At 55.4% G+C, this 23,688-nt stretch overlaps 3 protein-coding genes across 3 annotated transcripts; 1 reads left to right on the forward strand and 2 right to left on the reverse strand.

The window, feature by feature from the left end:
• Positions 1 to 749: 749 nt before the first annotated feature.
• LOC127594778 (ATP-binding cassette sub-family C member 2-like) lies at positions 750 to 3,402 on the reverse strand. The gene is given in 5 exon segments (XM_052056541.1): positions 750 to 804; positions 906 to 1,663; positions 1,815 to 2,237; positions 2,338 to 2,454; positions 2,743 to 3,402. Coding segments are annotated over 5 exon segments (2,013 nt in total).
• A 3,098-nt stretch (positions 3,403 to 6,500) lies between these two features.
• On the forward strand, positions 6,501 to 8,716 carry LOC127594779 (uncharacterized). The gene is given in 4 exon segments (XM_052056543.1): positions 6,501 to 6,764; positions 6,766 to 7,031; positions 7,033 to 7,623; positions 7,723 to 8,716. Coding segments are annotated over 4 exon segments (2,115 nt in total).
• Positions 8,717 to 14,288: 5,572 nt separating this feature from the next.
• On the reverse strand, positions 14,289 to 15,107 carry LOC127594780 (palmitoyltransferase ZDHHC15-like). Its single transcript, XM_052056544.1, has 2 exons — positions 14,847 to 15,107; positions 14,289 to 14,747 (listed from the first exon to the last, which is right to left on the reverse strand). Exons 1-2 carry the CDS (start codon positions 15,105 to 15,107, stop codon positions 14,289 to 14,291), a joined length of 720 nt encoding a protein of 239 aa, XP_051912504.1.
• Positions 15,108 to 23,688: the final 8,581 nt, after the last annotated feature.

Below are 23,688 nucleotides of genomic sequence, written 5' to 3' on the forward strand. Positions count from 1 at the left end.
CAGAGGCCCCTGTGTGCAAGCTCGGACTGGACTACCTGGAGATAGGGGATGCCCAGCTCGAGGTGCTGGCGCAGGCCATGAAAAACCGCAGGATGGAGTTACTGACCCTGCGCAAGAACAAACTCGGAGACATGACCTTCGCCCTGCTGAGTAAGCCACTCAAGACCTGCTAGCTGCTGGAACTGGACGTGGCTCACAACGAGTTTGGGGTGAACAGCATGGCGCACCTAGCCAGGCTGCTGTCCCAGGAGTACTGCCTGATCGAGAGGCTGAACATCAGCCAGTGCAGGCTCAGCAGCGAAGCCCTCAACAAGTTTGTCTTCAATTTCAGTCGGAACAACTGCCTGCGCCAGCTTGACCTTTCGGGCAACAATCTCAACCCCTGCCTCAGAAGATCGGCCACACTCTTGCCATGATGACTCGTCTCGCCGTACTCAGGATGAACTCTTGTAGGTTGGGCAACGCCTCTGCCTTGCTCATCTTCGATGCCCTTGGCGGACGGGCTCTTGACACATTGGAGCTCAGGGACAACCTGCTGGAAAACAGGCTACAGCTTTCAGGTGCGCGGCAGATCGACCTCTCTTACAACGGGCTCAAAGGGCTGGTGTTCCCCCTGGCTAGGGTCATCCGACATGTCAAGCTCAACTCCAACCGCATTCTGGACGGTTCCCTCTGATCGCCTACCTGCGGCAACACCCGATGACCTTCGAGGTTAGCAATAACGGAATGGGCGAGGACGAGAAGGTCATTCATGACCACATAGCGAGCCAGGCCATGGGGTAGTACTCGCCCGGTCCGGCCAGACTGAAGTCGCGCAATCAGAAGCGGGAGTGATTCGTGAATAATCACAGGTGGGCCTGCTTGGCAATCTCAAGGATCTCGTGGGGCTAACCCGAGTCTCTGACCATTTGGGCGAAGATGCCGGGCTTGTCGACGCTCTTCGGTCAGAGGACATCAGATGGAGGGGCGTGCCGGACTCGGCCACTCGGCCGTGGTCGAGCACCACCACACGGTCATAGTCCGCGATGGTGCGCAGTCGATGTGCGATCGTCAGGATGGTGCAGTCATGAAAGTCCTTTTTGAGACTGCGCTGAATGAACTCATCGGTAACAGGGTCGACGCTGGCAGTGGCTTAGTCCAGGAGCAGAAAGGAGGCCTTTTTCAGGAGGCAGCGGGCCAGGCAGACCAGCTGCTTTTGCCCGAGCGAGAACAAGTCCTGGGCAGACTTGATCTCAGTGTTGGTTTTTTCAGCCAGGCCAAGGACATACTCCTCTAGGCCCGACAGCCTGAGCGCCTCTGCGATTTCAGAGTCGGTGTGCTCGCTGAAGAGGTCTAGGTTCTCGCGGATGGTGCCGTTGAACAGGAAAGGGCTTTGAGGGATCAACCCGAAGTTCATCCTCAGGTCTTTCAAAGGGAGGGTCCGGATGTCCTGCCCCTCCAGGTAGATCGCCCCCTCTGGCTCAACCTCGGTCAGCCGGAACAGACACTGGAAAATCGACGATTTGCCTGCGCCAGTGCGCCCGACGATCGCTAGCTTTTCACCCCGGCGGATGTCAAAGCTGACCTGCTGGAGCGAAGGGTCCAGCTCAGGCCGGTACTTCAGAGACACGTTCAAGAAGCGTATAGCGCAGTCTTGAGAGACCGGCTTAGCAGGCACGGTCGGCTACGGTGGTAAGCCTAAACGGGGATTTCGTGCATATTGAGGATGCGCTTGGCACTGATCATAAGGGCCTCGAGGTTGATCGACTGGCGGGTCATCCACATGATCGTCTCGTTGAACAGGCTGAGGAAGGCAATGCTGGTGCCGAACTCGCCGGCTGGTCCGAGTTGAACGGGATGCCCAGCAGCAGTCCGAACGAATAGTTGATGTTGCTGAACACGTTCATGTAGAAGGTGAACACTCGAGTGATGAACCAGTAGGCGTTGTTCGCACGGGTGGTCACCTCCAGAGAGCCGAACAGCCGCGAAATGAAGTGCTGTTGCTGTCCCAGCAGCTGCACCTGTCGCATCGCCGCCACTGAATTGCTGATTTCGTCGTAGAGGTGGCTCTTCGTGCGCAGCTCCTGGTCCTTGAAGGCCACGATGAGGGGCTTGCTCTGCCAGTAGAGTAGGATCACCACCACGATCAGTACCGCGCAGGGCACGATGAAGATCGGCGTGATCACAAACACATTGACGCAGATCGACAGCAGCAGAACCACGCTCTCCAAGGTGTCGATAAACGCCAAGCCGACGGCCTGGTCGAGCACCGAGATGTCATTGGAAGTGCGGTTGATGATCCGTCCGAGGGGCACTGTGTCGTAGTAGGGCAATAGTGGCCCGGCTGAGGCGCCCGACCATGTCGGCGTACAGCCCCCTGTTGTTGAGGCAGATCAGCCTGTTGATCGTCAGGTATTTGAGGTAGAATGTGGTTAGTTGCAGCAGGATGATCATGCCGATCAGCACGAAGTACCTCTACGGGGGCATGAACAGCCCCGCCTGCACGCGGATGTACTAGCCGTACAGCCGGAACACTGCGATATTGCAGCCCTCGTTGAGCAGCATGAATAACCCTAGCAGCCCGATCAGCAGCCATTCCCGACCCGAGCCCAGGTACCGCACGTAGTCTGTCCACTCCACTTCGGTGTTCTAGTCGACCTATTTCAGAAGCAGCTTGGTTGTGTCCTCCTTGCCTGCGGCCGGCAGCTTCTGTCTAGGCAGGCTCTCGTCCTTGCTGAACAGCTAGCCCGCCGACCCGCTGGCCTTCAGCCCCTGGTCGATCAGCAGCACGTGGTCCATCTTCCGGGCGTACTGCTCGAGATGGGTCACCAGCAACACGCCTTTGTCCTCGAGCAGTCCTCCCACCACTCCCTCGAAGATGCGCTTGGCCACCCGGGCGTCCACTGCGGATAGCGGGTCATCAAGCAGGTAGAAATCTGCGTCCTGGTAGATCGCCCGGGCGAGGCTGATTCGCGCCTTCTGGCCCCCCGAAATCGTCACCCCCTTCTCGCCGATCTCAGTGAGGTCACTGTTGGGCAGTTCCTGCAGGTCCTCGATCAGGCAGCAGTGCTCGATCACGGTCTGGTACCAGTCCTGCCGGAACTCCCGGCCGAACAGGATGTTGTCCTTGACCGTGCCAGAGATGATCACTGGCTCTTGCTCGAAGCAGGCCAGTGTCCCGGACACCTGCACCCGGCCCGTCACGTAAGGCACGTCCTGCAGGATCGCTTGGATGAGGGTGCTCTTGCCCGCCCCGATCCGTCCAAGGATCCCGTAGTGGGTACGCGCCTTGAAGGTGAAATTTACTGATTTGAGGGGAGGCTCCTTGTCGAGGTCCCAGTAGGCAGTCAGGTCCTTGAGCTCGATCTCTGGGGTGGCTGAGCTGGAGTGGTTGGAAGGGTGATCCTCAGCGAGCAGGATCATGCTCTCCGCGGAAGGCCCTGCTCAGGCCTGCAAGCAGAAGGGTCGCCTGCCTTGGCAACTTCGTAGTCCTGCATGCGGAAGTCATGCTAATTGAAAATATCACAGAAGCGTTCTGAAATAACCTGCAGCTCAAAGAGGAAGAAGAGGCCGAGGGAGCCGATCATGAAGCTGAAGCGCAGGAAGTTTAGCAGGTCCAGAGTGGAGAAGATCACCGGGCTGGTCAGGTTCTGCGAGGAGAACTGCATCAGCACGAAGATCAGGAAGGAGGCGATGCCTGGGATGCTGTTGGAAAAGGCCTTGACAATTGAGTTGTAGGCGTAGAACTCCATGAACTGGCTGGTCTCCTCAGCCTTGAGGGCGTTGATGCGCTACTCGAAGGCTTCTTCCCACCCGTGCATCTTCACCAGCCGGATCAGCTCGATCATCTCCTTGGTGCGCTTATTGCGCTGATCAGTCACTTTCTTAAGCTCGCCCTGAATACGCCCGCTGATCTTGCCGACGCACAGCGAGACCGGGATGCTCAATAGAATGAAGCCAGGGCCGATCAGCCCCTCCCAGCCGCAGCGGAACACCAGCACCACGCAGGTGCCCAGGAACAGCACAGGAAAGGCCACCATGTAGCACAGGAAGATGATCTTGAACTCGAGGTTGGTCATGTCCCCGAGATGAGGCTGATCGTCTTGCCGATGTCCTTGCGGGAAAGGGTGTTATGGCTGAGAGTGGTGAAGTGCTTGTAGAGGGTGCCGATCAGGCACACTCGCACTTGGTTCATCAGGATCTGCATCTCCCGGATTGCGTTCTGTTGCATCATCTTCGAGACCAGCAGGCACAGGCACACCCCGATGCCCCACCCAGCGCCTCCCCCTCTGCGTCGGGCGCCAGCACATTCAGACAGTTGAACAGGAAGATGGAGGCTGCCAGCCGCAGCCCTTGCTACATGAGCAACAACAAAACGATCCCAGCGAAGTCCCAGAACCAGTACCCTAGCATCATCCACAGAAAGGCCTGGCTTGTGATGACCCCGGCCCTCCGCAGCTCCTCGGCCAGCCAGCCTACCAACACTTCCGGCATCTCGCAGTCCCGCAGGCGAGGCAGATCCTCCTCCTCCATCTTGCCCGAGGCGCGGGCAGCAAACCTCCTGCGAACCATCAACAAGATGGCCAGGAGGTGGGTCTGCAGGAAGTTACGGAAGGGCCACCAATGCCCTCGGTAGTAGTCATGGCGGCTAACGTCGTAGTCTTGTTCCGCTTCTTCCATTATAAATGTCACCTTTTGACGGGCCGCGGTTACAGCCTGCTGCACAGCTCACACATCTTGCGGGTCAGCGCCTCGTACTTGTCCAGGCACTCGCTGCTGTGCTCCAGGTTTATCAGCACCTCCTCCTGCAGCTGCTCCACTTTCATGCCCAGTTTTCTGCCCTGCAGGGCCTGCTGGTTGCTCTGCTGGGCCACCTCCTCCACCAGGCAGCGACAGGCTCTGTCCTCTGTCCGGAGCTGCTATATGTCATCTGCGTTCTGGGCCAACAACTCCTTCTGGTCAGTAATTTCAGCCTTGAGTTCTGCAAACCTGGAGTCGCAGAGTTCTTTGAGCCTGACCAGCCCGGCCTGCGTTTCCTGCCGGGCCTGGCTCTTAAACGATCTGACCTGGCTCTACAGCTCGGCCATCTGCAGGCTGACTGAGTACTAGAACTATTGCTTTGACTTGAGCAGACTCTCGACGGCCGCAGAATGGCTTGCCCGAGTCGCATGGCACGTCTAGGCTTGCTGTTCGCAGGATTTGTTAAGGGCCGCCAGAGTTGCAGCCAGCTGCTCGTGGCGGTCGAGTAGGGCTGTTTCTAGGCGGCAGCTGTCCTGTGAAATTGTTTTTTGGAGGGAGTCCTGGGTCTTTTGAATTTCAAGTTTAAGGGATTTAAGAGTCTGCCCTTGGTCGAGCAGTTTGAGCTAGGTATCGTAAGTACGGCTGTTCAGGATCTAAAGGCATTTCTACTGCTTTCCTGTGAAACCGGAGACTTCTTTACCGAAGTCCGACCGCATCCCACAAAATTTGTGGGATAGCTCCGCCCCCGCGCCCTACAACTTGGAGATTGAAGCTTCATGCCTTTCTAATCGCTCGCAGACATGGTGGAGCAGCTAACCGCCTTGGCAAGAACACATTCGAGTCACTTTCGATGGACCCAGCCTTGCGCTCAAGCGAGTCAAGGCGATCCCTGGTGAGTCTGACCTTCATGGCTGCAGAACCAAATAAAATCAGTATTTAAGTTTAAGGGGGTGGAGGATATGGGATATGCCCGGGATTAATTGATTGATGGGCAGCAGTGGCGGGCAGGAGCAGGATCGGGGCATCCGACTCGAGGAGTGGCAGTCGGCTGGCTCCACCGGTCGCGGCAGGCTGCTCAGGCATAGGGTCACTGCATTCGTCGTCTAGGAGTTCCGGCAGATGCTGTACCATGGGGAGGAACTTGCCACTGAGCTTTCGATCTACAAAAAACGGCGGCACATCCGGGGCACCGTGCCCGTGGTGGGGGTGCAGGCCAGTCGGCAGGAGGGCATGTGCAGCGGGCTGCAGCAGCTGCTGGTTTACACAGAGCACCCTACCAAGACTGCTGGCGGACGAGCCTGTGCTGCCAGAGCCTCTGGCAGTCCACTACCTGACAGGAGCACTTGAGGGCTTCCGGTCAATCAGCAAGCTGTACGACAACTTCTTCTACATCACGGGCAAAATGATCGGGCTTGATGCTGCGGGGAGGGTGAAGGTCTGGCTCAACTAAAACTACGCCCTGAACTATGCCCCCGAGTCGTTTGTGCGGGTGGACAGCTAGGAGAAGGAGCAGAGGATGGTGCTGCGGGTGTTTGAGCTGATCGAAGGGAAATGCGAAGGCGGGTGCTTTTCGAGCCGGTTCGTGGACCACCTGCAGGCGTACAAGCCGTCGCGGCTATGCTTTGAGAAGGCAGTGTAGCTGACGCGGCTGTACAGCAAAGAACTAAACCCCTAACAGTCCGAGCACAGCGTATCTGTGCCCGACAGCAACCTGACTAAAATTTATGTGAGGCACGATCTTATCGATTGATCATTTTATAGTGACATGTAGCCTATTATTAATGCTTGAAAAGGCGGAGGCCCCGGAGCCCCGCTTCGGACACACTGTCACCATGATCAACTCCAGCAGGGTGCTCGTCTTCGGCGGCGCCATTGGCGATACCCTCCACTATAGCTTTTCGAATGACCTCTTCATGCGCAGCATTCCTGCCCGCCAGTGGCGCAGGGTCGAGACTACTGGAGTCAAGCCGTCCCCTCGCGCAGCCCACACCATGATCTCGGTCGACCCTCAGCACTTCCTGGTTTACGGCGGAGCAACCGGGCGTACTAGTCTGACCAGTTGGAGAGATGGCGCCTGACGAGATCAACATGCTGGAGCTGGAGGACGACACTCGCGGCAGGTGGACAACCCACAAGGTGGCCGGACGAGGACCCGGCCGCCGCTACGGCCACACCATGACCTTCAGCAAGCCCTACGCAGTTCTGTTCGGCGGCAACCGGTTCAAAATGCAGGATGGCCGAGAAGTGCAAGAAGTCAGTAACGACACCTGGATCCTCAGGACCGGGGAGCGAGTCTTCACTTGGATCCAGTTCTAGGGGAGAGCCGTCCCCCCGGGTGTATCACAGCTCTGCGATCTGTGAGTCTGGACCCGCCAATGGCATGATCGTCGTGTTCGGGGGCAGGGACAAGACCGGCATGGCTTTGAACGACACGTGGGGGTTCAGGCGGCATCGTAACGGCAGCTGGGACTGGACACGGCCCAGTGTCAAAGCAGGCCTGAGAATGCCCACCGCCCGCTACCAACATTCCAGTGTCTTTGTAGGCTCGCTGCTGATCGTCATCGGAGGCCGTTCAAACACCGAGCGCGAGGACGTGCTGATGGAAGTATACGACACAAACACCACTGACAGCACCTGGCGGCCTTTCAAGTGCGAGCGCAGGTTTCGGCATGGCTCATGGATCTTCGACAATACGATATTTAACTACGGAGGGTTTGAAGAGTCGATAACTACCGCGACTGATTCTATCCATGCTATTGACCTGGAGCAGGTCTTCGAGGGGCAGGATGACCTTAAACCGAAGCTGAAGCTATCGCCTCCTTCGTCGCCCGGCACCCCCAAGACTCCCACTCTGAACGACCGCCAGTCCTTGCAGCCACCCGCCTCGAAAACAATCTTCCGGATGTAGAAGGAACTGTAGCAAGACGAGAGCAAAACCCATTTGGCGAACTACTTCCTAGAGGGACTGTGCTCAGAGCGGACTGTGAAGGGCCTGCTCGCCAGTCGGATCAGCGACCGGTTCAAGCTCGACCCTCAGAAGATGGTCGAGCTGTGCGAGCAGGTCGCATTCCTGTTCAGCAAGCAGCCGATGGTGCTGCGGGTCAAATCTCCTCTCAAGATCTACGGGGATATCCATGGGCAATATACCGATCTAATGGAATTCTTTGAGATCTACGGGTCACCGGTCTACGGCAACCGTGACGGCGACATCGAGGGGTACGACTACATATTCCTGGGCGACTTCGTGGACCGCGGGGCGTACTCCCTCGAGACCGTGTGCCTGCTGTTCGCACTCAAACTGAAATACCCGAACCAAATCCACCTGATCCGCGGCAACCACTAAGACCGAGGGGTGAACAACGCGTTCGGGTTCCTGGCAGAGTGCGAAGACCGGCTGGGTGAGCAGGGCACGGTCATCTTCAATGCCTTTAATGAAGCTTTTGACTGGCTGCCTCTGTCGGCCATCATCGAGGACAAGATCATCTGCCTGCACGGTGGCATCGGTAGTACTCTTAAGACCATCAGTGACATCGAAGGGATCAAGAGGCCTCTTCAGGTGGTGCATGCGGTCAGCTCGCCGGAGGAACAGCTTATCGTGGATATCCTTTGGTCGGACCCTACTGAAAATGACGCGGAGACGGGCATCCACCCGAACATTGTCCGGGATCCTGACGGCACGGGCCATATCGTCAAGTTCGGGCCTGACGTGGTCATTGATTTTCTAAAGGCCAACAAGCTGAGCCACATCATCAGGGCGCATGAGTGCGTGATGGAGGGCTTCGAGCGGTTCGCGGAGGGGCGGCTCATAACAGTGTTTTCTGCGACCGACTACTGCGGGAAGCACAAAAACGCAGGGGCGATGTTGACCCTCAAGAAGAACCTAGAAATCCTTCCAAAACTGATCCGACCAAAGAACTCAGACTACACTACCTGGATCGACGACAAGATGCGGCCGCCCACGCCCCCCCGCTGGAAGAACACTCGCAAGTACAGCTGACCTCATCGATAATCAATAAATGGGAAACACCGCGGATCTGACCAAGGACCTGGGCGGCCCCACAAAGGTGAATGAGATGACCGCGGAACTGTTCGAGAGCGTGCTGAGCAACCCTCGTCTGGGCCACTACTTCCGCCGCACTGACGTTGAGACCTTCATCCCGCGGTTCGCCGACTTCATCACCATGAAGAATAAGAACCGGGAGTTTATGGTCACGCACGAGGATTTCGACATCGACAACAAGGACTTTATGTCCTTCGTGGACTGCATCCGCAAGGTGCTCAAGTTCCACAAGGTGCCTGAGGCAGTCGTCATCAAGATCTACAACCACATCGAAACCATCAAGCCTTACATTCTCCTGGACCCTGAGACTGCCGAGCGCAAGAGGGCCGAGCGCAGGGAGAAGGCCGATCGGTCTCGCAGCCGCAGCCGCAGGAAGTCCACCCATAAGGCCAAAGAGGAACACAAGGAGTCGAAGCACAAGGAAGAGTCGGTGAAGTCCAAGGAGGATTTGAAATAGGTCGACAACTTTTTGATGTCGGCGATGAAGATTGATAAGTAGACCGACAAGAAGAGCGTGGAGAGGAATGCGGACAAGAAGAGCACGATCCATGATAAGAAGGGCAAAAAATGACCTGATTCTATATTGCACTCGATTCAACCCGCACATCCAATTTAAATAAACATCGATAACGTGTCGCCCCAAATTTAAGTTGGCTAGCCGCTCATTAAAATTTTAAGTCGAGCCAGCCTGGAGCCTGCTGCTGAGAGGCTGCTTGGACCAATTCTCGCAGGGAGTGCCATGGTTGATAACGTTATCACCTGTGTCACTCCCGGCAAGAATTGGCCCAGGCAGAATGGAAGATGCTAGCTAGAAGTCGGGGGCTGGGCCTGGATGAACCAGGCTAGCCAGAGTTAATCTATGACGCCACCCTTAAATAGTGGGGGCGTCCCAGCACAGCCCAGCACTGAGGTCCTCTTAGTGATTCCTTACATTTCCATCGCTAACACTAAAATCTAAAATAACCCATAACCAATACCGAGCGTCATATGTTGAAGCTCTGTAGTGGGAAACTCAGAGAGCCTAGTGGACCACATTCTGTGGTGAACTCGCCCTAGTGGGACCCGTTAATATTGATCAGAAACTCACGCTGGAATCCACGCGAACAGTCTTTACGCTGAACCAAGCAAAATTTTAAACTAAATAACTCAAATACATTGTTTATTAAAATTGACTAATCCACTTCGTCTCAATAGTGCATCACAGGTCAGCCCGTTCTTGGACACGTTCTCATCCAAATATGAAGAGATGGATTCTCTAGATCAGAAGAACTGTCATAACGATTATGGTCGTTACAATGGATCATTCAGGACCGCTAATTAAATTTACCCATCAAGTCATGCTTTTCTTGGCCCAGTCCGATATCTTACTGGACTCCTCGCTTTAGGCCCGGTTCGCCATCCAGAACCTGAGCGGCAGCACCCTCAGCATCTACCTCTACACACATGAGCCTATGAACCTCAGCCCGCACTCCTTCGTCATGCTGCGTGCGGTGGTTACCAGCCTTCGAAACGCAGGGAATCACGCTGCTGGCCAGTGCTGGTGCCACCGGCCCACACGAAGTCACTGTGGCCACAGGCGATCAGACCGCCAGGCTGAAACTCAACCTGAAGCTAGGCCCGCTTCCGAATCCAGTGGTTTGCCCGGAGCAAGAGACCGCCCTGCTCGAGGAGCGAGCCAAAAGCCAGGCTCTGCTGGGTGAACTAGCCAAGGTGAGAGCCATCCTGTAAGAACAGCGCAAAGCAAAAGAGGACACGGAGGTCAAGCTTAGGCAGGCAATTCTCAACCTGCAGGAAAAGATGATCGAGCTTGAGAATGGCCGGCGCGAGAGGGAGGCAGGCGCCGAGCAGAACAGGCAGCTGGGCTTGAAGATCGAGCATCTCATGCTCGAACAAGAGTAGCATAAGGCCATTCGCAAAGAATTGGAGGGAAAACTGGTGAGACTGAATTAGCAGTTTTGCGAGCAACAGCGGCTGCACCTGACCCGGCTGGCACACCTGGAGGGCACCAAGGCCCTGCTGCAGCAGTACAAAGACCAGCGAGACCAGTAGCTGCTTACCTGCAAGAAGGAAATCGTAGCCGAATTGAGAGACATCCGAGAAAAAACACGGACAAGGTCATAAGCTTAGGAAAAAGGCGATGACCCCCAAACGCACCGAGATAAAGAATCCTTGCTGGCCAGCAGGCAGTCAGGCAGAGCTGCTTGCCTTGCTGAAGGAGCATGACCACTATATCACTGAGCAGGTCATCTCGCCTGGAACAAGGCCCTGCCTTCGAAAAGAGCCGGTTTTAACTCTTCCGCCAGAAACTGCAGAAGTGGCTGGCATTCAAATCTCAAGAATATCGAAGGGCAACTGGTTGCCCTGTCCGCTGCTGGAGGGAAATGGCTGGCCTGATCAAGCTGCCCTTCGAAGGTGTCCGCAACTCTGAGGTGGAGCGGAGAACGGAGCTGGGAGTCGAAGTTGACCAAGTGCCGGCCAAGGTACAGAGGCTAGAAGAGTCATCATTGACTCGGAGGAACCCTGATCAGGTGGATGTCCGCGGGTTCATGTTGTAGGCCCAGCTGCAGACCGCAGAAATCAATGTCCGGCAGCTCAGCGCCGAGAACACGCTGCTTAAAGACAAGTTGGCTATGGCTGAGGTTCAAGAGCGAATCCGTCGGTCTGCCAGTCCTGCCCGCGTGAGGCAACCCTGCCTTCCCCCAGTGCGTCTCGGGCCAAGAGGACAGAAGCTGCGACGCAACTCGAGTTGCCAGGGCTGGCCCGAACGAACAGTCTGAAGAGCGTGGAGCGGGGCCTGGAGAAGGAGGTGAACATGATTAAAGGGATCCTGAAGCGGAACGATGCCGACCAGAGGGCCCTGAGCAGGCATGAGCTTATTGGACCAGAAAATGGAAGGATGCTTAAATTATATTGATCGATGATTTCCCTCAACTTCATCAAGCCGGCCATGCGTTTTATCCCCTAGGTCGAGGAGCCCGAGTAGCCCATCCAGACCAAGCAGAAGGCCATCTACACTGGGGTGGCGCTTTTCATCTACCTGCCTGCTGCCAGATTCCCATCTACGGCATGCGCAGGGCCACCACCCCCGACTCCACCATGTACTGGTCCGCCTGCCTCATGGCCTCCAACCGGGCTCCCTCATGGAGATGGCATTTCGCCCGTGTTGTCAGCCGGCTGGCTGCTCTACATCGGGATGGCCATCGGCATTTTCCGGATGGAGCGCAGCAACTAGGGGCGCAAGCAATACATGGCACTCGAGACCCTGCTGGGAGTGGCCATCACTTCGGGGAGTCGGTTTCATACGTGTACAACGGATACTTCGGAACGCAAGCAGATATCGCGCCTGCCGATGATGGTGCAGTCTGGCGCAGATCTTCATGGGAGGGGTGATGGTGGTCTACCTCGACCAACTGCTTTAAACGGTATGATGGGCTCGGTATCAGCCTGTTCATTGCCATGAAAAGCTGCGAGTTCGTGTTCGTGGCGGCCTCTCTCCGATCACGATCAAGTCTGATGCAGGCACCTAGTTCTATGGTCAGCGTGGTGGCCCTGTTCCATTTTCTGCTGGTGAAGCCTGACCTGCAGTCCGCCCTCAGCAGCGCCTTCCTGCGCAAGTCGGCACCGAACCTGTCCGAGCTGGCAGCGACGATACTGCTGGCACTGGTAGTGATCTACTTATACCGGTTCAAACGACTCATCCACCTAAAAAACGAGAATTCCTGGGCCGGGACTTCGACTTCGAGATCAAGCTGTTCTACACCAACACTATCCCGGTCTCCCTCATGTCCACTCTTGTCGAAAACCTGCAGTGGCTGTCCTACTGCTCTACCAGAGGTTCCGTTCTCATTTCCTGGTCAAGGTCATCGGCGAGTGGATGGAGACCAAGAGCGGCCCGCAGCCCACGGGCGGGCTGTCCTACTACATAAACATGCCTGACAGTGCGGAGCAGTCGCAGAGGACCCCCTGCGAGGCGTGGTGTCGATGCTGCTGGTGCTGACAATTTGCGCGTACTGCTCGTACTTCTGGTGGAAGACGACTGCCGACAAGCCCGAGAAGACAGCAATCGGGCTGCGGGACAACGGCTTCGTGCTGGCGGAAGGCGGGCCTATCGCAGAGACCCTGCGGAGGCAGTTCAGGGCGGCGAACATCTGCGGGGGGATAATGATCGGGCTAATCAACATCGCGGCGCAGATGGTTGGGGTGATCGGGTCTGGCTCGGGCATCCTGCTGACCATGTCCATCATCCACCAGTTCTACAACCGGCTCAACCCTGACGACTCCAGACAGGAAATCTCGAAATGATCGCTATGTCATGAGGTCATTGCGGCTTGCGCCCGAAGAAGTGTTCGTAGGGCACTGCAGCGCCCTGCCGCTCGTAGCCCACGAAAGACACGTATTTCATGGGGTCGAAGCCCGCCGGCCGCTGCCGGAGCACCTGGTTGTTGCGGACGGCGTAGTCGATCGACTGGAGGATATCGTTCCGCTCGGTGTCGTTGACCTCGATCAGGCGGGTGGTCGAGATCATCGGCGGCTGGCTCGAGAAGGGGCTCTGGCCCGGTGGGTAGTGACTCATTTTATTTATGTATCTCAGACACCGCCAATCAGCCGCTTGAGCGGACTGCTCCTGCCTGCCCGCGGCATCACGCACTGGTCGGACAGCACGTCCGCCTCCTTGAACAGCGTCAGCTTGCTGTCTCCTTCCCGGTTGGCCCCGTCCATCGTCCGCCAGGCCGACTGGCACCGCGACAGCAGCATCCTCCCGTTTTTCTTCAGCATCTTGCCTAGCAGCCGAGCCATTGGCGCCGGATAGGCTTTGCTAAACTGTTCCAGCCGGCCGTACAGCTGCACGTAGTCGATTTGGTTGTTCGCAGGATTGTAAAACTCCATCTGCGAGGCAAACCCGCAGCCGATCTGCAGGGCCAGCATGCCGGCCCGCCACACCACGCCCTCCGCAGTGACCTCCCTCTGCGGGCGGATCTGGAACACCCCCAGACTCTCGCCCTCCGGCAGAGAGTCATCCTCCTTGCCAGCGAATGGATGGATCCGTATATCCCCGCTGACGTCCACATACAATCCGTCCAAGGACAGCTGGCTAGGAAGCAGGACTTTGCAGTTATTGCGCATGGCCAGCTACACCCCCAGGTCGAGAAACTGAGCCAGGAGGTGGGTCAGCTTGTTGTGCTCGAGGGGTTGGTTGTAGAGCCGGAGCCACTGGCGAAGGGTCAGTGGCAGGTACAGGCAGTAGACCGACTGTCGTGTGTCAGTGCAGCTTTCTAGCAGTCCTTCCTCCAGCTCGATTGCGATAATTTCACAAAGGTGGTCGTTCCTGATATCCTGATATTGCTGTAGTCTTCTGCGCTCGGCCTCGTGGCTGGCCACCTCAAACCTCTGCACGAAGCAGTGCGGGGGAGCCTCCAGCTTGTAGACCGGGGCCAGGCCAAGAGGCGATTCCCGGGTGTCCAGGAAAGTCAGACTACTTTTGATGGACGATTGTCCCATCAGTTATTATTCAATCGTGGGAGAATGCCTGATCGAACGGCATCCACCAGGCTCCGGACCCCATCACTTCTGACAGGTTGGCACAAAGCCCGCCCCTGCAGAACACTCCACTCCGGTCCATCCCTCGCGTGAAGCTTTCCAGCGTGGTTATACCTCGCCAGAAATTGAGCAGCTGTCCGGCCAGTAGGAACCCGATCGCCAGCGCAAGACAGCCCCCCACGCCCATCGTCACCAATGCCAGAGGAGTGAACCCCTCGACCATCTGGTCGGCAAGCATGACCACAAAAATGAAGGAGAGGTCGGCAGTGGCATACCCCAGGAACAGCAAGAATACCTTGTGGTTGTGCAGTCCCACGCAGTTGCCCACCCAGGGACAGTGATGGTCCATGCGCAGCACGCAGGCGTTGCAGACCGAGCAGTGATGCGTGCGGACTGGCTTGACCGTTTTGCAGGTGAAGCAGTAGGAACGCTAGCGTAGTAATGCGATCTAGTCTAGCAATATCGAGGGGTCTCTCTTTCTGGCCTCTTTGAGTTTTTTGCTGGCCTCTTTGAGTTTTTTGACCTACACCGCACGGCCCTTGATTTCCTCCAGAGTCCCTTCTAGAAGCTGCTCCTCGTCGCGGGTGGGAGGGCTGCCCGGAGGGAGGGTAATCGCCTGGTAGTAGCTGGCCACTAGCAGCACGAACACTGGATAGAACAGCACGCTCACCAGCCACCATTGCCACTGCCCCAGCCGAGGGGCCAACCAGGCCAGGTGAAACAGTACAAACTCGCCCCAAATCAGGGTCCACACAAACGCCAGGACCAGGGTGCGATGGCTCTGTGGCATGCTAGTAGTATGAATGATTGATCACCAGATGGACTCCTTCCTGAGCCCCGCGAAATTTTCGAGCTCGTCCAGCCAGTCTTCCTCTAGACGGAAATCGATCTCGGGGGGCACGGGAGGCTCTTTGCTGGAAGATAGGGTGTCCTAAGGGTCCTCGAAATCTCGCTGCCGATAGCATTCGAAAAGTACTTGTTTGTATAGCTCGGTGGCCTGCTCGATCTGCTCCTTCCACCCTGGCAGGTGCAAACTTTTGAGCTCGCTCAGAAATGCCTGGTGACGAAGTTACTGACAGACCAACATTCTGACCGATCTCCCTATAGAAAACCCGGAAGGGCAGGTCCTCCTCATGCACCTAGAAAACGCTCAAGGCTAGGCGATAGGCCGGCAGCCCGGCCCTGACCCCCTCAAGCGCAGAAAGCAGGACCTGGACAGCCTGTCCGTAGAGATCGGCTCGGGAGGGGCTGCCAACCTGCCTCCTAAAAAAGTGCTAGAGGGCAGGCGCCACCCTTTATTCAGCTTAGGCGAAGATGCCAAGGATAGCTGTTTCGGTGAGGTGCAGGAAAGTGTCGAATTGGCCTTCCAGGCCTGCTTTGGAAATAGTTTCAGGCAGGTTACAGGGCTGTCCGCTGAAGCAAGCCTGCAGGGCATCCAGCATCCGCCTTTTCAGCTTGCGGGCCCTGCGTTTGTCCCTTTTCTTCTCGCGAAGGGCGGTCTGCCTGGCTTCTTGCTAAAGTTGCATTCCCCTCATCATCTAGACTTAGTACATTATTTTAAATGCCCTTGCACAGTCACCGAAGCGCCCCATCCCTCCACCCCATCCAGCAGCTGGTCTACGATTCACTCCGGCTGCCTGCCCTCCCCTCTGCCCCGCCAGTTATCTGCCCCGCCGCCCACTCTTCCAAGCTGCAGGTTCTGCGGGACTTGGAGCAGGCCAAGCAAGACTTAGCTGCCTTAACGAAGGGAATGGCGAGGCAACAAAGCGAGTTTGATAAAAAAATGGAGTCGCTACGAAAAGGCATTTCGGAAAGCGTCAGGGGCAGGAAAGAAGGCCAAGCTTCTGTCCGGAACTGGTCAGTGGGCAGGTAAAGCGGGAGGCAGGTGAGTTCACGAAGTTTCCTCCCATTAATCAATCGCTCTCGCTCTGACTTTAAAACAACATCGAAAAGCAACACTGACAGACCAAAGCAAGTCTATAGAGTAATATCCCCTTTGAAATCGGCAGGCCAAATCCTGGTCTTTTGCATCCGCCTACACTCTCTGCATCTGACCATGAAGTCGAACCGCAAGTACCGTTCGCAGCTGCTGCTACCCGAGCTGGCCAACCTCGAACAGCATCTGATCGAGCTTGGCTTTAAGCACTGCAGTTATTTTCTGGATGAGTTGGCGGCCAACCCGGGCATGGACATTTGCTCGGGAGGGACTCGCTGGAGCAGTGCGGCCTGCCGGTACCTATGGAGTTTGGCCTGCGAGATGCTGAGGGATGTGGGGAGGATAGCAGAGCGGCTGGATGACGAGCTGCTGGCTCTGGTGGGGCTGGTAGGCAAGCGAGGCACCTTTCTGCCGAATGAAGGGTTATTCGAAAGAGAGTTGACGGCCCTCTAGTTTGACATAGAGGAGGGGTTCGTTAGGTCGAGCCAGGCTCAGAACAAAGCCAGTGCTTTACACTTCATCATGATTAGAGCAGTCCTGTTGCCCTTGCACCGACTGCTCCCCAAAGAGGGGCCGGACTGCTACCTTGTCAAAATCCAGGCGGCTATTTCGATCACTGTCTATCTGATGGACCTGCTGGTGGCCAAATTTGAGTCCAACCAAATGCTGGTTTTTTTCAAGAACAAGGTGAAGGGCAGGCCGCTAGAGCAACCGGGTATGGCTGAGGGGACTGACACACAGTAGCACGCACAGGCCTGCAGCATCTTATGGTAGGTGCAAGAGTCCTGGTGGCAGTCTATCGTCAGGGCCAGACGCTGCTTATCTTGAAATATCTGTTCAAGGCTGGTAAAGCACCATCCACCCTTTGCTGAAATCGAGTTTCTTCCATGACCCCAAGTACAATTACTCCAGCTCTGCCTCAGTCGCCTTCACCTCCATCTGCCTGCCCTCTGAGTCAGTCTGCAGCCAGTACATACCTGCTCTCGCCTGTTCCACATTACTCCTGATGTGCGGGTCCCCGACCAGCCAGCTCGCCCCGCCGTGTTCGTGGAGCTGGACTGTGAAGAGGACGATTGCCATCACTCCGTCGTCCATCATTAAAGGGGTCGCATTGCCATTGAAATGTGTGACTGCGAAGTTTGCGAATTCAGGGTAGGCAAGGGTTGAGGGGAAAGCTTAAGAAGGGGCGTTGGCGGGACCCGGAAAATAATTGAGAATGAACAGTCGAGATTGCCTGCCTAGTGTGTGTAGAATGAGATGGCCGACCAGTGGCTCAGCCCAATTGCTATGCGCCTCAGGTTAGAACTGGCTTTTTTTGATCGCCTCGAAAGCAAGCTCGGACATAACGCCTTTCTTGCAGAGCTCATCTGCAATCGATAAAAGTCGGTCTCTCTTTCTGAACTCCTACACAAGCGCCGCGAACCCCTCGCCAGTTTCTGCGAGCATCATGATGCACCTCCATGCACAGCCCCACCCAAAATCGTCATGCCCGCACCCGTAAGGCACATAGATCACCGAGGGCCGAGGCACCTCGCGATAATGTGTGGCCACAAGATGAACTGAATTTCTCGTATCCATTTATTTAATGTCAAGATCAGGTCTGCTACTGCTCGCAGGGATAGCAGTGCTGGACGCACTAGGCCTGCCATGGCCCATCCTGGCAATGCTGGTAAGCGTGCTCGCAATCTGCAACATCATCGACAATCAAAAAAAAATGATGCAGGCACTAGTGGTCTGCAGCATGCTGGCCTACCGCTACAGGACCGCCAGCGCTGACGATAAGCCATTCATCCTTTCCCTCCTGGTCGTCACCTGGGTGGCCTTTTTTGAATGCTTTACAAAAGTGATGGCTGTAGACGAAGATATCAACCAAACGGCCATCACCTTGGCACTGGGGGTTATTGGCCAGAGGGTCGGCACCTGCTTCGAGATATAGGCGTATGTGCTCACTCTGATGGTCGTGATGCTGGGCTGCAGGAAAAAACTACTGCACTGGAAGATGCTGCTGGGCGTGGCGGTGGCGTTGCTGCCGATCCGCCTGATCCCGGCAATAGCAGAGGCCGATCAGCTAAGGCTGGGACATGGTCTGGCCTACTCGGCCTCCTTGATGGTGGCAGTCCTTTGATCAGACTCTTATAATGGATCGGAACAGTTCATAAATAATTGAGAATAGATGAACAACCCATTCTTCGGCAAGCCGATGGGTGGACAGCCCATGCCGCCCCAGGCCACCGGGCCGGGCTGCGGGGGCTGTGCACAGAACCAGATCAACACCCAGATGCAGCAGATGCAGCACATGGCCTCCATGCAGAAGGCCAACTTCAGCAGCCCCGGCGCCTCGGGATTCAACAAGCTTTTCGAATGATAAGCCCTGACTTATTTATCACTTCCTTCTAGAATATAATGCATGTAAGAATTAAGCATGCAGGGATTGTTTATGCTTGGGATTGGTGGGATAGTTGGCGAAACGGCCAGCCGAGTTTTGATAATAACTGGTATTTGAATGCTCGAGTAGGGAAACTAGGCGCTGGCCTACAAACTCTCTGAAACCCAGCTTTCGAAGTAGATCTAGGCCCTCTAAAGGTACGCGTAGGCATACCCGACGCTTTTGTAGAACAGTCGTCGGCTGTAGAGCGAATTGACCAAAGTCACCCTGCTGTTAGAACGCACCCGCCAGGATGAAGTCGAGCAGGACTCAGAACTTGAAAGTGCTGCGAGGCAGCTCGAGGGCGAATTAGAGAGCCTGAAATAAAGCTGCACAGAAGTTCAAATTCGTTTGGAATCGGAACAAACTAAGAGGGAGGAGCTAGAGTTGATGATCAGGAAAGCTGATGAGCGCAGCCAGGAACTACCCTCCCTGCAGCGGAGAGTGGCTCGGATGATCGAAGAGTCCTGCCACCGCTTTTCAGCCCTTTCTGTTGAATAGGCGAACTAACAGCAACGAGTCCAGGTCCTGCAGAAAAAGTCTACCGCTCTGAAATTTGCAATAAAGGATTTCGCACACTAAATAAAGCAGACTGAGCAGTGCAAGAAGGAAGGTGAGGAAAATGAAGCAATCCTGCACTAGAAGCTCTTGAAACTACAACACGGCAACTCGAAGCTACTGCAGAACTTCAAATAAAAGAAATCCAAGCTGACGAGACTGCAGCAGAAGCTGTCAGATAAGCGAGAAAAATTATAAACTTTAAAGCTCGAGGAAGAAAGGCAAAGAATTCGCTTGAAGGAGCTGCAGGGCGGACTGCAGATCACTGAAAAGGAGTAGCATCTGCAGGCTCTGAGGATATAGACTCAAAAGCTGACCAAACAGGCTCATTCTCTGGACCTCAAAAGACTCGATCTCCAAGCAGAATAGGACCACATTAGCTCTGCCCTCTACGCCCAGCAGGCAAGCCTGTCTTCCCTTGAACAACAAAACGATGGCCTCAGAAAAACAGTTTCGGGTTTGAATGCGAATCTAACTGAGCTATAGAACGCCCTGGAGCAGAGAGTGCGGGAGGCGGAGGACCGGTGCAGGAGCAACATCGAGCAAGCAAAGGCCAAGGCTAGCCGGAGGATGGAGCGGATGGCCGGCCTTCGGGGCTGACTCTGAATGCTCAATCATTTTTTTCTAAAATAGCCTTTTCGTGGCCGTAGAGAGCTTGCTTTGAGCAGAGGGGGTTGGGGTTGGGGTTGGGGTTGGGGTTGGGGTTGGGGTTGGGGTTGGGGTTGGGGTTGGGGTTGGGGTTGGGGTTGGGGTTGGGGTTGGGGTTGGGGTTGGGGTTGGGGTTGGGGTTGGGGTTGGGGTTGGGGTTGGGGTTGGGGTTGGGGTTGGGGTTGGCTCACGCTGGAGCGGTTGGGCAGCTTGAGAACCTCGGCCTAGGCATGGCCGGGGTCAGCGTAGAAGGTGGATTCGAAGCAGGCGAGGCGAGGGTGGCTGTCCTTGGTGCGGCCGAGCCTGAAGGCGGCAGGCAGGGCAGGCAGGCGGCAGGTCTCCCTATGCCCGATAATGTCATAATGGGGCATCGCGATAAAGCTAAGCAATTAATAAGATGCTGTACGACCCCAATCTGTCGATGACCGAGAAGGCCAAGCTCGAGGAATACCTCAAGCAGAAGATCTACGAGGCGTTCTTTCTCTTCCAGTCCAGCAAAAAGGGCTATATCGAGAAGCGCGAGGTGCCTTACGTCATGCGATATCTGGGGCAGTTCCCTTCTGAGGCACAGGTCCGGGATGTCATCCTGGTCGAGATCGAGGACGACGAGCCGTCCGAGTTGATCAAGTTCTCGAAGTTCGAGCCGTACATGCTGCAGGTGATCAAGGACCGGGAGTTCGAGCCGGACGACCCAGAGACCGTTTTGGCGGCTTTCAAGCTGCTGGACCCTGAGGGCAAGGGCTACGTGGAGATTGAGGACATCCGCGAAAAGCTGATGAAGCTGGGTATTGAGTTCAACGCCAACGAGGCCAAGGACTTCATCGACTTCGCGACCAACAACGACCCCAACGCCACAGTGATCTACTACGAGGACTACCTGTCCAGAGTGTACACCTACGTGGAAAAGCACCTCGACGGGGTCATGAAGGGGTACTCCACCTTCGGCTCCAAAAAATGACCATTAACCCATTCAAAGCACGCCTTTGGCCTTTGAATAAGATATTTATCATGGGCATCTGCGCACCCGACATGGAAGTCAACACGCTGCATATCAACCCCTCACTCGCTAGGCCGTGGAGTCCACTGACCCTTCCAAACTCAAGAATTGTGCGGCTGTCAATGTCAGGAAATCGGACTACCTCAAACTGCTTGAAGAGTACGAGGGCAAGGATTACACCTGGTCTGACCCTGAGTTCGGGCATTCGGAAAAGAGCTTCGGGAGGGTGGAGGGCGTGCAGCACAGCCCCACCTGGATGCGCATCCCAGAAATCAGTCCGGGGGCACGGTTCATCGTGGACGGGATCCAGCCGTCAGACATCCTGCAGGGCAGCTAGCACGACAGCTACATCCTTAGCGCCATAACTGCAGTGGCGGAGTGTCCTGCCCGGATCCAGAGATTGTTCCCGCACGTTAGGGGCCAGAACAAGTCGGGAGTCTATATGGTTCGGCTTATGGTCAACGGCATCGTCGAGGAAGTGCTGGTGGATGACTATGTCCCGGTCAACGTCCGTAAGCAGCCCTTCTTTGCTCAGATCCGCAGGGAGAGTTTTGGCCACTGATTCTGGAAAAGGCGATTGCGAAGGTTAACGGTTCGTATGGAAGCATTCTTGAGGGTGAGATAGCTAGCGTGCTTAGGATGGTGACCTGGAGCACAGTCAGCACCTACCAGGTGGCCCCTGAATTTTCGAGTCCTCTCTGGAGCACCTTGCGAACAGCACAAGAGTACATATATCCGGTATGCGCGACCATGCATGAAAGCTAGTCTCGGTAAAGCAATCACACCTACACAGTCTGCGGGACTGAGGAAACACATGGGAAATTGGTCATTCTGAAGGATCCGTATGCCAGCCAAGAAAGTGAAGATCGGGTCAGGATTGTTAAGATGCCTTGGAATGACTTCCTTTGGAAGTTAATGCAGATCGATGTGGCAGAGGTCTGCGAAAGCTTTTCTCACAATCTACAGGGGTTCAAATCGACCTCAAAAAAACGCGAATTATTTCGGACTGACACTCGAAAAAAGTCAGTCTGCGCGCGTGTCAATCAGTTGCGTACTGCGTCCTGACTCCGATCAAACTCCCCAACGGATAAGAATCCTGCTGGCCAAGAAAGACGGAGACCATCTTTCATTCAAGGCAGGCACCTGCGATCGTGGTACAACCGTCACCCTCAACACCAGCACTCTTTAGCCCGGCAAGTATATCATCCACGCAAAGAGCGAAAGAAAAGGCATGCATATCATTAATTTCGAGGCAAATGGAAACATCCATCTCACGGAAATCGGAAAGCAGCCTGGCTTTTTAAACGACCTCTTCAAAGACCACGCGAGAAGGAACCCTGACAAGCAGTACCTTGAAGCCGGGCGCAAAGACTGGCTGGTGTCGAGTATGTTGGTCAAGTAGGCGGGGCTCGGCTACATCGCCTGCAAAATCGATGAATCCTCGCCTAACTCACTTCGTGCTAGGCTGGAGCGCTACAACACTTAAAACTTGGGGATGACCCTGAAATCACCCTACAAGAAAACGAAGGTGGTCGAATTCGTGGCCAGGGAGGGCGACGACCCCATCATCATCGCCAAGCTCAGGCGAGGCGTGCTGGTCAAGGAGGTGAAGTTCCCGCCAGAAATCAGTCTCGAATACGGGGTGCCAAGGCTGTGAGTGCATGAAATCCATTCTGGGCTCAGTCATTGTCGTTTTCCGACGATTCGTCATCGTTCAGCATCTTGAGGTAGTTCTTGTAGGCGAGCCGGATGGTCTCGCTTGATCTCTTTTCGTGTGACCATTCTTTCAGACACGCTTTGTACAGTTTCAGGGCGTCTGACTCTCGGGAGTCTTTGTTCGAGCATTTGAGCAGCACTGCGATGAGGGTGTGTCCGTGGGACTGGTAGCTGGCCACCAGGCAAGACCCTGCGGTCGGGGTCACTCCAGTCTTCACGCCCGTGAAGCCTGCCATTTGAAGCAAGCTGTTTGTGTTTTCCCACTCCATACTCACTTTCTTGCCTTCTTCATTAAGCACCTCAAAATTGTAGGCCTGGCATGCCACGATCGCTGCGAACCGAGGGTCCTCGAGAGCCAGGCAAGTCATTTTGGCCAGGTCACAGGCTGTCGAGTAGTTGAGCATGTCAGACAGCCCGGAAGGGTTGTTCCAGCGACTGTTCCTCAGCCCCCACCTCTGGCCTAGCTCGTTCATGTAGTTGATAAAAGTCCTGATGTAGTCGGGGGTAACGGGCTTGCTCGGTTTTTCTTCCTCCACCTTGTCTTCTTTTCTTTCCTGGGTCTCGCTTTTGAGAGTCTACTCGGTTTTGACATTGGAGTGGAGCAGGCGGCCTGCCCAATCTGCCAGTGCCACGGCCGCGTCATTGCCCGACGGCAGCATCAGCCCATAGAGCAGCTGACGGATTGTGTAGAATTACCCCTCAAAGATTTCCGCTTTAGTGCCTTTCGTGTTTTAAGAGTGCCTGGTTATTTTGATGAACTTGTTGTCCAAGTCCACACAGTTTTCATCCACCAAGGACAGAATGCACATGCAGGTCATTATCTTCGTTAGGCTTGCTATTTCCACCCGAGCGAAGGCCTTTTCGCTCAGCAGGATCCGGCCTTATTCTTTTTCCATGATCAGGAAGTGCTTGCAGGTCAGGGCCATCTCTGTGTGTAGTTTTAGCTAGCCTACAAGATCTTTCACTCTGCATTTTTTTTAATTGGTTTCTTGAGGGATGATTATCCGTTTTCGTTTAGCTGATCTTTTAAAGACCGGCATGCTTTCTTCTGAAATGATCGCCTCACTCTCAAACGCATGGACTGTCTCTAC

The sequence above is a fragment of the Hippocampus zosterae genome, unplaced genomic scaffold (assembly GCF_025434085.1).
Source record: "Hippocampus zosterae strain Florida unplaced genomic scaffold, ASM2543408v3 HiC_scaffold_255, whole genome shotgun sequence".
NCBI lineage: Eukaryota > Metazoa > Chordata > Actinopteri > Syngnathiformes > Syngnathidae > Hippocampus > Hippocampus zosterae.

Coding starts and splice junctions, on each gene's coding strand:
- LOC127594780 (XM_052056544.1), bottom strand. CDS start 15,107: ATGCCACAGAGCCATCGCACCCTGGTCCTGGCGTTTGTGTGGACCCTG. Junction 14,748..14,846: donor AGGAAATCAAGGGCCGTGCG/GTGTAGGTCAAA, acceptor TTACTACGCTAG/CGTTCCTACTGCTTCACCTG.